This window comes from Capsicum annuum, chromosome 12 (assembly GCF_002878395.1).
Source record: "Capsicum annuum cultivar UCD-10X-F1 chromosome 12, UCD10Xv1.1, whole genome shotgun sequence".
Taxonomy (NCBI): domain Eukaryota; kingdom Viridiplantae; phylum Streptophyta; class Magnoliopsida; order Solanales; family Solanaceae; genus Capsicum; species Capsicum annuum.
Window position 1 is genome coordinate 5,185,470 of NC_061122.1, and position 16,503 is coordinate 5,201,972.

Here is a 16,503-nt window from a genome sequence, read left to right on the forward strand (position 1 = left end):
ACTACTGGGTATCCACATAATATTACTTTGAGAGATAGTAGTTTAGACGTCTTAGTAATTTGCCAACTTAATTTTAATTGAAACTACTCTATGACCATTATTTTTTTTTTAAATCTTTTTAGTGAAACATTTAATTTTTTCCTTCAATCACATTATAATTGTAAAAAACCGAGAAAACCGAAAAACCAAGAAAATCGAAAAAATCCAACTAAAACCAAAATTAAAAAACCTATTGTATATTGGTTTGATTTGGTTTATAGATTTAGAAAACCGAAATTATTGATTTGGTTATATTTTAATGAAAAATCGAGCCAACCCGACCTATGTACACCCCTACAGTTACATTATCTAGTATATGTAAGAAGACTCTGATACCAATTGTTAGAACATACACAGTGGAAACAACAATTCTACAAGATCAATATAACTTACATATAATCTAGATAACATAAATCATCAGACAAAATTGAAAAGCTATTTACCTGTTGAAGTTTTCACACAATTCGTTCACTTCTTTGACCTCCAGGGCTACAGTCTTCTACTATATCCCGACTAACTTTTGCTATCAAACTTGTGTGAGCAAGTACTTTTTGGATTCAAAGAGAATATATCAAGAGATAATAATCTCCTGAATGAAAACCCCTGTTTATTCATGTTTTCTCTTAAAGAGGGGAAAGCCAAGAGGCAAACGTTTTTGTCTTTTCAGTTCTCAAAAATATTTTCTGCCTCTTTATTATCCAAAATATTTTGTGTTCTTTCATTGTCCAAAAAGTTTTATTATTTAAAATCAGAAGATATATTTTCCTTATAGAAGACCAGTAAATAATATTATTACTTCTTTTAGTAAGTTCGTTCTCTTTTCCAAAATTGATTAGTTAATCAACTATAACAGAAACCGTAGATTTATTAAGCGAGACTTCCAATTATGATATTAATTCGCAAATGAATGAATTACCATATCACAATGAAATACAAATTATTCTACTAAAAATCTGTAATTGCACTCGATTTAATTTTGAAATCTACCATTACATCTTATTTAACTCTCCATGTTAGAATTACCGACACCAATCAATTAAATTAAATTATCTAAAAAATTTAACTCATTGATTAATTTAATCCTTTATTTACAATGCTTAACTTATTTCACATGACGAATATAAAATCCATCTGCAGAGTTTTCACATGAAAACTTATCAGCAATCATAAAGGGGTGTTTTCTATTTCAAGTTCCAGACATGGTTCTATCAACTAATTAATATTTCACTAAGTGATTTGTCATCATCCAACCTATTAGGAATATATTGACTCACAAAAGAGTTTCACCTTTTAAGAGATTAAAACAATAACCAAACCAGATATATAGATCATAATAATTATATCAAGATTAAGAGTATAAGTACATGTAATGGACTAGAGAAATTGTTTATAAATATTCAAAACATAAACAAATATCTCTAATTGATTCGTTCAATACATACGAAATGTACTAGCACAAGAAGTTGAAATATTACCATCCCATAATTGAGATCGAATTTTGTACTACAATCATCAAGATGTTTGTCCTACTTCGTCTTTGATTGTGAACGCTAATTTATTACTTATAAGAACCGACAATTTTAATCTTCCGTGCATGAGTTAAATACTCCATACGCAAAATTATCTACTGTATAAGCAAAGGACACACATGTAAATACAATGATCTATTCAAATAAAGATTTTATTAATATAAGAAAGTGTCTTTACATGGGATGAAAATCATATATATATATATATATATATATATATGAAAGTTAACAAAATGCTGACGTGGCATGTCTCATTGATCAAGAAACACATTTATCATTATTCTCATTTTTTTTGGATTTTTTTCTTAAATTTTAGCACTCTCTCAATTAAAGTAATAAAAAAAATTAACTCACCATTTAATACTATGAATCAGAAGGTTACCATTTGAAGCAACCCAAACGTTGACATTTTTAAACGTTTTCATTTTAAAATGCTGACATTTAAATTCTTTCTTTATTACATATTAATTACTCTTTTAAATCCTAATTAATCATACCTTCATTGCTATTCCTCTTTTCCCTTCCTTTAAAATTCATTTTCTTCTCAATTTTCTTTAGACATCTATGATATTTCATTTGGATACTCTCTTCACGTTTGGATTATTCTTTATACTTTTACTTTATTTGCTCACACTTTTATCATTTTATGTGATTGTTTACATAGACGAACACTTTCATCATTTTATGTGATTGTTTGCATAGATAAATATTTTTTTTTTAGTATACCTTCATACTCGCATATATTTGTATGAAATTTTAATATTTGCACTGTTTAATAGAAGAATTTAAAATGCACTTGATTACTTTTCAGGCTTCAAAGACAGAGATCTATATATTGAAATTAGGACACTACAAAAAAAAACAACAAATGACACGGTAAAAGAAGGTGAGATTTTTTATTTTTTTTTGCAGATTTCTTTCTCTTCGACTAGTTTTTAAAATAAAAGTGAAAGAAAATTTTCTCATGACTTGACTGAGGAACTAGAGGGAGAGAAAGAAGGAAAAACATTAAAGAGAAATAACTTTTTAATTAATTTGTGTCTTCTTTTTCTTTTTAAAATTTTCTTCCCCTTTTTATTTGGAATAAATGGTGAGTATAAGAGAAGGCGAAACGAAGATATTTCGAAATTAAATTGCATAAATTTATATATTTAATTATTTGAGATGGTATATTCATGAATTAATTTTTTAGATGATCACTCAACTAATAGTCGTATGTTATCTCGAAAGAATGAAAATTCTCTTAGTGATGGAAAACTAGAGGGGGAGGAAGAAAACACGAAAAAAAAAGAAGAAGAAATAAATTGGAAAAAGATGAAAACTTACTTACATTCGTTCTTTTTTAGCTTAATTTGTCAAAACTTTTCATTCGTGCTACATTTTTTTTTCATTTTAAATATACCCTCCCTTTTCCTTATTCTTTTTAGTGTTGGTTTCTTTTTCATCTATCTTTCCTTTATGATAAATACGAGAATTATTTGATTAAAGAAGTTGTTTAGTACCCATCGAGTTTTTAGAAAAAACTTAGAGAATAAAGATAATTTTTATTTAGAAAAATATAATGACACAACAACATATAAAAAATTCTATGATGATTTAAAAATAAAAGAATTTTTATCTAAACAGTTATGAAAGAAATTTTTTTAAAAAGTAATTGATGATAATGACAACACAATTTTGTTAAGGGATGAACATGATCAAAAGATTTGTCATATATTTTTCTTCATTAGTATAATTAGTAATATGTGTTACTTTTACTACAAAATGTTTATTATAAAATGATTGTATATGTACATGTAATATATAAAGTGTATATTGTTGTAGTCACAATATTATTTTTTTGCCATTAAATTAATATTTCTTGAATTGATTAAGAATTTTAAAAAAAAATTAACGATATATTTTAAAGACCACGCGAAGCGCGAACACATTTACTAGTATAATAATATAACACAAACTACATGGTTAATAGTATATTCCAATAATACACATGTTACAAAAAGACAACTTAATCTATAATCCTATTATTGATTAATGCATACACGTCTCTGTTAAAAATATTGGGAGAACCACCCGTTCATCATAGCTACAGGGAGCAAAATAAGATAGCTGATGCCATGGTCAAGGCGGGAGCTAGACTAGATCACTATGAAAGATGCAAACTTTTTGCAGCACCAACCCCTTTTAAAGCCCATGATGTCTGAGCAGACATGGAAGGAACTTGCTATCATAGAAATGTACCTTCACTTTCGACCACCATTAGGCTACGCCCAACTTTTTTTTATAACGGAGCCGGACTAAGCTCCCTAAACAACTTGTGTTTTCCATTCTGTCTTAAATCTTAATGCATGTCTTACTAAAAAGGGTAGCCCGGTACACCCCACCACAAGGGCGTATCGTACGCAATCCTACCTTACATTTATGCCAGAGGTTGTTTTCAAGGCTTGAATCCATGACCTCAAAGTGGAATGCATGTCTTACTAGTAATAATTTAAAAAAAAAAAAAACTAAAATGACCATTTTTCTCTATAGACAAAGAAATGGGTTAAATTGGTTAATTAAATATTTAAGTAGCTATAATTAACCAAAATATCTAAATGAGTTAAATTGGCAGCAAGTTATCCTAATTCAATCAACTTGAACAAACTCATCAAAATGACCCCTATAATATAAGATATATATATATGTATATATATATATATATGTATATATATATTTATATATATATATGCAACAAATTTAAAAGTATATTGAAAAAAAAATAAATTAAAAGTATCACACATATAAACGTGTAAAATGTTGATTTTGTCAAGTAATGATTGAACACATAGAAAACTAGCAAAGAAAATTATTTGACTATCATGGAAAATAAAATTCTAGCTACAACAACTACTACAGTATGGCACTAAGCCTATTGTTTTTAGGGTGTGTTTAGTATGCTAGAAAATGTTTGGTTGCAATAAAATGTTTGGAAAATATTTCCCACAATAATTCATTTTTCCTAATTTGAGGGAAAATGACTTTCCTCATGGGCGGGAAGTTATTTTCAAAAAAATGACAAATGTGACTTATGACCCCATCCCTACCTCTCTTCCCTACCCCAACAATACTCAAATTCACATGACTCAAAAAATTTACATTTCTAAAAATTTTACATTATTCGGAAATATTTTTCACTATGCTTTGCTTCAATTTTTCACTGCTTGAAATAAAAAATAGTGAAGTCTGAATTTTTCCCATTTCCAATGTTCGTTGAATGTACTGTTATTTTCATATGCATAGAGGAAAACTTATCTATGTTACTTTTGTTAATTGCATATTTCATTTTGTGATCGATCAAACTTGTTTCATGAGGTTGAATAAACTTGCCGTTCCGTTATATTTCTATTGATTGTAGTATCTTGAGATTGTCCTGACAAAATATTGAAAAGTGTCTCCTATATTTGCTAATTAATAGTTGCTTAAATTTAGTGATTGTAATATTTTAGTATTCGATATTGATATTATTTGTTATGCTTAAATTAATTCTTACAAATTGTTGAGTTGCTAGAGACACTGATATACTAGTTAACAGTAAGTAGTATTTTCTAAAAAAATATTTTTTCACTCACCAATCAAACACTAGAAAATATTTTTCTAAAAAATAATCTACTCACAAACCAAACACCATAAAATATTTTTTGGAAAATATTTTTCACTCACCAACCAAACATGAGAAAATAAGTAGAAAATCAAATTATTTTCCATCATACCAAATGTTTTGCGGAGATTTTGACTTTTGAAGAGAGTCACCACTTAATTTTGAAAAGGAATTAAGAAACCTTTATAAAAGTTATTTCAAACGATTCAAATAATTAAAATATCGATACCACAACGTCCTAGGGCCTTCAAGGCCATCTACAGCATACAATCCCAACAAACAAAATTATATCTACGAACTGCGAAAAGAAGAAAACAATAATAAAATATAAAATAAAAAAAGGTGTGTTTACCTTTTGGAGGGCAACAAGGCAACAAAACGAGACTACGAGTTTCGTCGGAATCAACTCCCACCAGAAAAGTCGTCGGCAACTCAAAAATTTTGATTAGCCGACCAACTCTACGAAATAAAAATTTTTACTAAATAAAAATAACTATTTTGCTCAAAAGGATTTTTCCACTTTTCTAGCCTTTTTTTTCCTTCCTTTTTTTTTCTCTCTACCAAAGTAGTGGTAATATTTATAGGAGAGAATGAGATGTTTTTTTCTCTCCTCCACCAATGTGGGAGAAAAATATTTATAGGAAATGATAGAGGTTTATTTCTTGTTATCCACCAATGTGGGAGAAAAATCATTTAGGGGGGTTTTGAAAATTAAATTAAATATAAGGTGAGGTGGAAGATAATGTGGGGGAAAATAGTACAATGTAGTACAATATTTGAATTTCAAAATTGAAAAAGGACAAAGTTGGAGGGAATAGTACAATTTGAATTTATTTTTTGGTGGGAATTGGGTAGAAGTTATGAGAGTTCTTGAGAATTTTGGGGTTATTTAAAATATAACCCCAATTGAAATTTAAAATCTAGCCATATTTATTTATTTTGACCAAATTAAAAATCAATTGACGAATTGCATTGCAATTATGACCAATTTTCAATTATGGTCAAATCTAATAGATTGACTAAATTAAATTGAAATTCTATACGAACTAATACCTTGTTTAATCCCGAGCTTCTTGATTTAATAAAATCAAATGCATATTTATCCAAATAAATCATTTTCGAGAATAAATTATAATTAGATCAAGATTTTAATTATTATTTTTTCGAAATGATCCTTAATTTAAAGTTCAATTTTGATGAAAATATTCATTTAGATGACGTCATTTATACAATTTCGTAAATGCAAATACGAAAATATATAATTATCACTTAAATAACAAATTTAGCCCAAATACTTATTTTAAAATGCATTTATTTGGAAAAAATAATTGTTGTGATTTTATTTGAAAATCGAAGAAACTCCGCATTAAACTTAGTTTTGGAGGTAAAAAATTAGGTGTCAACACCAAACACACCCTTGGTCTCTGTAGTTTTGTAGAGTATGATTGTACAGACACAAGAGTTTTTTCAAAACGTGAAGTCGATCGAATAAGGTTGCGTACACAACATTTTTTGCAGATCTTACTTGTGAAATTCCGTACACCTGGGGTATGTTGTTGTTGTTGAAGACGACATGTCTAACAAGAGTACTTTATTATATATTCAGATACTCAATTGAAATATCTCATAATTAAGTGTCTACATGAGATTTACTATTATGAAGCCGATCAAAGTATATAAGGCTGAATACGCAACATCTTTTGCAAAACTTAGTATGGTGTTGTTGACGACGACATGTCTAATAAGAGCACTTTATCATATATTCAGATGCTTAGTTGAAACATCTCATAATTTAAGCGTCTACATTAGATTTACTGTTGTTGAAATCGATCTAAAAATCGTTTTAGTTACCCCGCACCCCCCCCCCCCCCCCCCTCCACACACACACACAAAAACAACATAAAAGAAGTGATAAAAATAGAAAAACCAATGGAGGTGCGGGGAATCGAACCCCGTGCCTCTCGCATGCGAAGCGAGCGCTCTACCATATGAGCTACACCCCCTTGATATTCTTGCATAATTTAAGAAAATAATATTAAGCAATAAGAAATATCAACAATATAAAACTATATTAGTCTTATATCCTTCTATAAAAAATTGACAAATTATAAGTGTCAATTAATATTATGTATAGCTTACTAAGTTATTTAGATTGGTGAAAGATGAGTAGACAAGAATACCAATCAGCTTTGAGCCATCGAGTGACGATTGCTTTGTCTCTAAAGAAAGGACGTGGAGAGCCTGTTTTATAATAAAGAGGACACTGTATTCTACTCTGACGTGAGTTATATTACTGTGTCATATTTTTAAGAAGTGATTTGGAAAGGAATTCATGAGTGACAACCTTTAATAAGCAAATTTTATGAGAAACTCCACGAATTTAGCATCTCATATTATTTCGTGATTAAGAATTACAATATCTTGATATAAATTCACAAGCATAAAATGATAAGCTCAACTATCACATAGAGAAAAAAATATTTTTTTGTCGATCATTTAACTATAGATAAGAGATATTCTATTTGAAATTAATTAAAATCTAATAAAATGTAGGCAAGAGATGTAAATTTTACATGTAAATGCATTCGTTAAACATTCATCTACAAGCTATTTTAAACAAGTTTATGAGAAGCAACATATATAGAATATGTATTACATGTAACTTTATGACTAAAGAGAAAAATATATAGATATAAATTCACAAGCATAAAGCGACAGATTCAGTAATTTATGTACATCGATAAACTGACACGAAGAAAAGGTGCATTTTTTCACCTTTCTATCGTTAAAGTAAATGAGCTATAAACACTTGAAAATCAAACTTAGATCATGTATAAGTCGAAAAAATACTAAGATAAAATATATTTTTGTTGCCTTTGTATCGTAAAAGTAAATGAGCTATAAAAACATTAAAATCAAACTTTTAGCGGGATTTAAGATAAATTAAAATCAAATAGCAAATACACTTACGTATAAAACATGCATTTTTTAACCTAATGTTGCTGGTCGACCTGTAATTTGTACTTTAATTTTAAGAAATAGATTTAATTAGCTAGTTGTAAAAAGGTTTATTAGTTAATTTTATATATTATCCAAAAAGCTACCATACAAATATCAAGAAAATATAACAATAAAGGAGCAGCTAAATAAGATAATAACATGAAATATTAGTGTGGTGATTTTTTTTTTTAATCATTTAGTTCCTAACTATAATTAAAATAAATTAACTACCTCATAGTAATATTAACCGTTTAAAAGATCTTTTTTTTCTTATTAAACGTACTTAACCCCCTATAATATTTGCACCAAACTATGACGAAGCACTTAATTTAGTAGATAAAAATTACATTGAGAATAATTTCACCTAACCATTACTATTAAGTGATAAATATGTGTATGAAAAATACATATTTTGCATTCATTAATCTAGTATAAATATTTAATACGCAATAGCGTTGCCACAATTACTGAAGAGTGGATAATTGAACATTCTTCGTCGAAAAATTATACAATATATATATAATATTATACACTATATATAATTAAAAATCACTCTGTATATGTATATATTAAATCTTGAACACAATTAATGAAATTTCTCATTTCACCGCTGATGATACAGATAAGTTGCTGCAATAAAAATATTTGACTTGTCCTTGAACTCACACCAAAGAGTAGTTTTCGTTAATTAAAATAGTAGGACTAGTGCTAATTACCCGCAAAGAATATTCTTGGATATTATGCATATATCAAAAGTCATAGACTAATCTCCTTTATAATTAATCACATTAAATGTTACCCTTTTTATAAGTTAGCTTCTTCTTTTTTTAAATCAGACGATATAAATTTTGATCAATATTTCAAGATATGTTTCGTAATTAATTTTTAAAAAAATTATAATTTATAATACTTTTCATATAATTTTTTAATACGTATCAAATTTTAATTTTAAAAAATTAAATTAATTAATCTAATTTAATTTTGAAACTCAGTTAAATTAACTCAACACTAAAGTAATATACAAGAAATTTTCTAATGTCAAAAATCAAATCAAGTAGCAATCAATCTTGGTCCCATCTTTGCTATCACCGGCTAAATTCCTAAACCAAACAGTCCAAAAATAAAAAACAAATAACATTATTAGTCCCTAAGTTACTTATAAATCTTGCTTTTAGTGCTCGTGATATATGATTCAGTATATTTAACTTACAATTAATTAAAATGAGCGTTTTTGGTCCTCCTTTCAGGGAATATGTTATATTTAGACTATTTTAAAACTACATATCTGTCCAATATAGAGTAATAGTACAAGTTTAACATATAACACAAGCAAATAAGTGGTGATAGTCACGACAAATTTGTAAATATTCACAGGCAACAACATATCTAGCGTAATTTCACATCAGAACATTTGAGACGTTACTATTGTTGTTCTTGCTTTTTCACTACCAATGAGTAGGCAATTGTTGACCTCTTGCCAATTGATTCTGAGTAACTTTATCGAGATTAGAAGCATGGACTGCGCGGAGGGTCCTTTTAAATAGACGACTCGTCGGGCGGTTGAAGTGGGACTTCTTTAGGAAAAAGAACTTGAATAAGTTTATTTTTCTAAAGGAGTCGTCCTTTTCTATCAGGAACGCTATGTCGTTTTCAATCCCGGCGTATTTTGGATGCTGGAAGACTCCGCTGACACGAAGTGATGATTTAAGAAGATTCTTCTTTATCGATGGTGATCGGTCATGATATCTATATCCTTGCTTCTTTTTCGATCAAATCCTGATTTCGTTTTGGCGTGGAAGTAGAGATGTTGTTTCAGAAAGATTCTCGATTTAAGTAACGCACATTAAAACAATAGGATCAAAGTGCACGTTTCAACAAATTTGATATCAAATATTGTACTTGCCAAATATTACAAGGGTTATAATCAAAATTCATCAATAATCAAGGGACCAAAAGTGTTATTTACCCAAAAAAATTTAACAACCAAGATTAGCTTTTTTCATCTAAACAATATAAAAGCCAAATAATCTTATTCTCCTCTTTTTTTTTGAGAACACACACAAGATTTTCAAAAAGCCATAGCTAATTTTCTTTCTTTCACCTTGTTCATTTTACTTATCTATATATATATATGTCTTTTCTCACATGTGATACACACATTTGATACACTTTTAAGACTTTTTTTCTATAAATAATGACTTATAAAACTACTATACATATATAAGACTTCTTTTTTTTTTTGTCTGTTTGAAGTTTTTTTTTTCTTAATTATTTTTCTTGGTCATGGCTATGGCTATGGAGATGGAAAACAAAGTTTATGTAGCAATTAATTCAGATTTACATGATGGTTTTTTAACTTTACAATGGACACTTAAAAGATGGAATTCTAATTCTCACCCAATCACCATTGTTATTCTTTATGCTTCTAATAACATATGCAAAGATTATGTTATTACTCCAAGTAAGTATAACACAATTATATTTTTATTTTACAAATAATAATTTTTTACTCTTTTCTTCATTTTTAATTAATTTCCATTTTTTTTTTTTTTTTTTTTTTGGTATAGTGGGAAAGCTACCTGTTGGTTCATTGAATGAAGAAAAGTTGAAGGATCTTGAAAAGTTTGAAGAAGCAAAAGATGAGAAGATACTTTGGAGATACAAAGTTTTTTGTGGCAATGTATAATATTTTTTAAAAAAATTATAATAAGGTTTGGTTAATTTTTGTAACAAAAATTTCATCTTTGTGTTTTTATATAGGTGAAAGTTGAAGCAATCAAGATTGAAAGATATGATGAATCCATACAAAAATTTATGGTGGATTTGATCAATGGTCTTAAGATAACCAAATTAGTCATGTCATTGACTTTCATGAAGCCTTCATCATGGTAATTGGTACACACACAAAAAAAAAAAATCTTTTTTTATCATTTAATTACATGATATATTTTTTTAAAAAAAAATTTTATTTGTTGAGCTGAACGTCTATCAGAAATAGACTATTAACCTCTAAGGTAGTGGCATGGTTGCGAACGTTCTGCCCTTCCCAGACCCTACTTAATAAAATTATACTGGGTATTTGTCGTTGTTATTTTTTTTAACTTTTTTTTTTTTTGGTTTATAGGAAATCAAGAAGTGCAATAAGTGGATCATTTTATGTGCATAGACAAAAGCCAGAACATTGTGAATTATTTATTGTATGTGGAGGGAAATTGGTTTTTCTTAGAGAAGGATTAATTGAAGATGATCAAGGAATTATGGTTGCAAAAACAAGATCAATGAGGCAAAGTTTTAGAGATTTGGTTATTAAAATGTTTCCTGAAAATAATTCAAAATTGAAAAATCAAAGTGATTCAAATTCTTTATCATCAACAAGCAATGGTGGATTTTATCAATGGGAAAAGTATAAAGAAGAAATCGAAAATTATTTTTGTCAATTATTATCTACAAATTTTGAAGAAATTGATGATTTTGTTGCTGATGAGACTGTCCAGAAGAATAATAATATTACAGAGATTGTCATCACAGAACATATGGTAAGTGAATAATTTTTTTTTTTAATATTATTCATGTATTTTAAAATATTGTAGCAGGTAGCTTGCGTTATTCTTTTTGGTAACTATATCTCGCTTTTTATAGTTGGTTACCTATAGTTATTTTTAAGTGATCTGATTATATTAAAAGTTCCTTTACATTATTTACTTCCATTGACCAAAAATTTTAAAGTTAAAACATGAAAATTTGAGTTTTTCAAATTATAATTTTTGGAACTTGATCTATGACCAAAAAAATGTTTGAAAATAAATTTATAAAATTTGATTCAAATTTTTATGATGAAATGTTGATTAGTGTATAAAAGTTAATCTCAATAAATTTTGTGGCCATGATTAGTTTGGAGTAGTTGCAAAAACAGATTTTTATTTTTGACAAGTCAACTTTGGCTTCCTTATCTTTATTTGTTTTTATTCTAAATTTCTTAATTTCTTACTTAAGTTTGGTATCAGAATTTTTATGATAGTGATACAACAAACTAGTATACTGTGTAATAATCTATTGCTTTTAACTTGCACGCAACTTGACTATTATTAGAAATTTAAAATATGTCTTGTTTCTCACCAACGTAGATACCGTATAACTCTTGCCACCAAGGTTTAGACATATGAAAAGAAATCAATTAACATATCTCTGTCTTTGTTGGAATTTGAACCAGGACCTTCCATGTATTTTGCTGACGTTATTGATTATTAGGCCACACCCTTAGGCATATCAAGTTGGTTATTCTAATTACATTGTTTTTTTTTAATGAGTTTTGGGGTCTTTTTTCTTTTGTTATTTTCCATAATTCCCTTTATTTTTTATGTTTTTTTTTTAATTTTTTCTTATTCATGTTAGTCTGATTTGTATTTATTCAAATATATATTAGACTGTCCAAGAAAAGAAAGATGCTTTGAGAATCAAATTTATGAAGATTAAAGAAGCAATACATGTAAGCAAAGAAGAAGCAAAATCCCATGTTGAAGGACAAGCTAAGGCTCAATGGGCTATCACTTTATGTATTAGAAGAGTAAGTGTTACAATTTTGTACATTTTTTTAATAAATGTGGTGTCGGGTCAGCTTGTGGTCGCCTCGACTAATTCCTGGAGTTACTTGCGACCTTTCCACCAATGTAGATACCGTGTAACTCTGTTCACCCAGGCTTAGACAGATGAGATGAAATCACCCAGCATTTTTGCCTTTGCTGGAATTTGAACTTGAGCCCAGTGGTGGAGCCATCTTTGCTCCGGGGGTTCATTCGAACCCTACTTCGACAAAAAATTATACTGTTTTTATACTATTTCTACATGGTTAAAAACATTTTTTATGCATATATAGTAGATGTTGAACCCCCTTCGACTAGTTTGTATATATACTTCTGAACCTCTCAGTGAAAATGCTGGCTCCGCCACTGCTTGAGACGACATGGTTTCTCAGAATGTCATTGATCACTAGGCCACACCCTCGGACGCCTTATGATAGGTAGCTAGTTTCATTTTTGCAAATTTACATACTTTTAAAACTTTGCTATGTATATAGGCTGAGGAAATTGATGGCTGCATAAATGATGAAATCGCGCAAAAGCCTGATCTAAAGAGAGAGTTAGATGCTACAAAAGACGAGCTGAGTGAACTTCACACTGAAATCGAGGTCACGAAGAGTAAGCTCAGCTCGATTCTTGAACTACAACGCGAGTTATCAAACAAGATGCAGCTATCTTCCTTGGCAAGATCGCATGCGGAGGTTCAAGTGGAGAAAGCATTGAAGCAAAGAACGGATACGCTTCAGGAGATTGAGGAGTTTAGGAAGCAAAGAGATGTTCTACGACGAAGGATAGAGTTCTGTAGGGAAAAAGACGCGATAAGTAACGCTACAATGCTGATGGAACCGAGGTTCGAGTACAAGGAGTTCAGTGCTGCAGAGATTAGAGCAGCCACAGATGGATTTTCGGAGCGTATGAGGTTGAAATCTGGTGGTGATTGGACTGATGTGTATAAAGCTAGGCTTCATCATATTTCAGTTGCAATCAAACTGTATAGTTCTGCAGATGTTGATTCTGAAGACACATTTCAAGCTAAGGTAATTCAACTTATTTTCAATACTATGGTTTAAAATTACCCTCCGTTATACTTCAAGTTGGAGCTCCGTTAGAGTCAAGAGCAAGTACGCGACAATATGCTAATGGCAAAGGTAAGAGTAGCTCCAAAGTATGACGGCGATTAAGATTAGGAAAAAACATCATGAAGATAATATGATTACTTGTATGAAGTTCGAAAAATTCTGATGCAGGTGAAGCTCTTGAGCCATATTAGGCATCCTCATATGGTATCGATGATCGGATATTGCTCTGAGCTAAGGTGCATCGTGTTCGAGTATATGCATAATGGCTGCTTAAGAGACATACTCTTCTCAGGCAACAGAGGCTCTAAAAGGAGAAACAAAGTCCTAAACTGGCAAGCTAGGATATGTATTGTAGCCAATGTTTGTACGGGCCTATGCTTCCTTCACCGCGTCAAGCCAAGACCCGTGGCTCATGGCAATCTCAACCCTTCCAAGATCCTTCTTGATCGTAACAATGTGGCAAAAATCCATGGTGTTAGGACGCCTTTGTCTTGTGATAAATCGGATATAAGATCAGATATCCGGGCATATGGGAACTTAGTCTTACAGATTCTGACCGGAAGAAACTGGGTCGGGCTAGTTGAGGAGGCGATCATGATGGACCAGAGTAAGCTTATTGAAGTGCTTGATCCGATGGCCGGGGAGTGGCCATTGGATATAGCACTAGAGCTTGGTAGAATAGGTATAAAGTGTTTGTCTATTCATGAAGATAGGGAGTTGAACATGACTAGTTTGGCAAGAGAAGTAGAGAAAGTGAAGAAGTTGGCTGATGAAATAGTAGCAAATGGTGAATGTGTTGTGGCAAAGGGAAGATATCTAGATGGCGATGAAGATTCAACAGAGTTTCCTGATTTCTTTCTTTGCCCCATTTTCCAGGTTCATTGTCCATCCCAACAATATTCCTTCTTCTTCTTGTTTCGTTACGCTTTCCTTGAGCACAGGTTCTATCGGAAACAACCTCTCTACCCTCGTAAGCTGGGGGTAAGGTTGCGAACATACCACCCTCCCCGGACCATCTGTTGTTGTCTATCCCAACATTTTAAGGGTGTAGGTCAACTTTTCAAGAAAATGTTTTCCGCAGAAAGTCATTTTCTGGTGTTTGATTGGAAAACGTCGTCCAAGGAAAACATTTTTCATGAAAAATGACTTCCGTCATACCAAACACACACTAATTTTTGTCGCTGCTGCAGGAAGTGATGAGGAATCCACATGTTGCAGCAGATGGATTTTCATATGAGTTAGAAGCTATACAAGAATGGCTAAAGACAGGAAGAGATACATCACCAATGACAAATTTAAAGCTCAAGGACCAGCATCTCACTCCGAACCATAGTTTACGCGCTCTGATCCAAGATTCGCTAAAGAAAAGAGCAACTTCTACCAGATAGATTCGATCGATCGATAGACAGACAGATAGAGAGAGTTGAGATGAAGGTTCATAGGTTTTTGTACATGCTGGAGATGAATAATAAAGGTAGCAATAGAGCAGCTAAAGAATTTTTTCTCTTAGGTTTTAAGAGTAAACATGGCAATCATATAGTTTTATAAATTTTCTTTTATAACTGAGAAATTCTTAGTGTCAGTGGTGCATGGATCGAAACTCGATGCATAATAGGCCCGCCTCTCTACCCTTCTAGACTTAAATACCCATCCTTTTGTCTGTGGCAGTGTTCAAACCTGTGACATACATCATGTAGTGTGCTCTTAGATCCATAGAACTTTTTTCACAAATCAAACAGTGAATTTTTCCATCCATTGCAAGAGAAACGACGACATACTAGTCCCAAGCGGTCGGTTTGGGGGAAAATCGCCCGGCGACCCCTTGGCGGGCTGTGGAGTGGATATGGATGGTTCAACAGGGTCGTTGGGGCGGGCTGTGGAGTGGATGTGGGTGGTCCGACGGGGTCGCTAAGGACATTTTGGTGGTTAAACAGGCGAAACGACACGAATGGACCATTTTTTTCCGACTTTCGGTGGGTGTTAGCCCACGGCGGGCTGGGCATGGGCCCGGTGTCGGTTTGGAGAGAAAATCGACCGGTGGCAGCGGATGTGGTTGGTCCGGCGGTGTCGTTGGGGCCATTTTGGTAGTCAAACGGGCGAAACGACGCGAACGAGCCATTTTTTGCGACTTTCAATGGGTGTTAGCCCACGATTGAGGGGGTGGGCCCGGGGGGTCTAGGGAGGGTAGTGCGTACCCAACATTGGAATAAAGAGGTTGTTTCCAATAGACCCTTCTGCAGCTCAGGAAGAAATTAGGAATGAACAAACCAAGACAAAATACTAAAAGGCACGACAAAGCATACGGAAAAAGAGAACAATAATTACACCAAAATAGTACGATAAATGAATTACATGGGACAAATATATTAACAGAAATCAAAGAAACAAGACTCTACAAGAATAATACTACGACTACTGGTATGGAAGGATGTGCCAAACTACGCTCAACAACCTACTAACATTCCATAGCAAGAGTATTCAAACATAATGCTTCCATTCATCATAATCAACAAAATAATACGATAAATGAATTATACGGGACAATATAGTAACAGAAATCGAAGAAACAAGAACCTACAAGAATACGACGACTGGTATAGAAGGATGAGTGAGACTACACTCAACAACCAACATTTCAT

The 16,503-nt window shown here is 31.2% G+C and overlaps 1 protein-coding gene and 1 non-coding gene across 2 annotated transcripts; one reads left to right on the plus strand and one right to left on the minus strand.

Moving 5' to 3' along the window:
* Positions 1 to 7,138: 7,138 nt before the first annotated feature.
* Positions 7,139 to 7,211, minus strand: TRNAA-CGC. Its single transcript has one exon. It is a non-coding gene; the product is annotated as a tRNA-Ala (tRNA).
* Positions 7,212 to 10,248: 3,037 nt separating this feature from the next.
* Positions 10,249 to 15,434, plus strand: LOC107851285 (putative U-box domain-containing protein 50). Its single transcript, XM_016696239.2, has 8 exons — positions 10,249 to 10,669; positions 10,776 to 10,888; positions 10,969 to 11,096; positions 11,333 to 11,744; positions 12,632 to 12,772; positions 13,283 to 13,822; positions 14,033 to 14,740; positions 15,055 to 15,434. The coding sequence occupies exons 1-8, from the start codon at positions 10,492 to 10,494 to the stop codon at positions 15,250 to 15,252; spliced, it is 2,418 nt and encodes an 805-aa protein (XP_016551725.2). The 5' UTR covers positions 10,249 to 10,491; the 3' UTR covers positions 15,253 to 15,434.
* The last annotated feature ends 1,069 nt before the right edge of the window (positions 15,435 to 16,503 follow it).

What these genes read in the sequence shown, in the direction of transcription:
- LOC107851285 (XM_016696239.2), top strand. Translation starts at nt 10,492, where the DNA reads ATGGCTATGGCTATGGAGATGGAAAACAAAGTTTATGTAGCAATTAAT. An exon ending in ACAAAGTTTTTTGTGGCAAT is followed by an intron (nt 10,889 to 10,968) that starts GTATAATATTTT and finishes GTTTTTATATAG; the next exon opens with GTGAAAGTTGAAGCAATCAA. An exon ending in TTGTCATCACAGAACATATG is followed by an intron (nt 11,745 to 12,631) that starts GTAAGTGAATAA and finishes AATATATATTAG; the next exon opens with ACTGTCCAAGAAAAGAAAGA.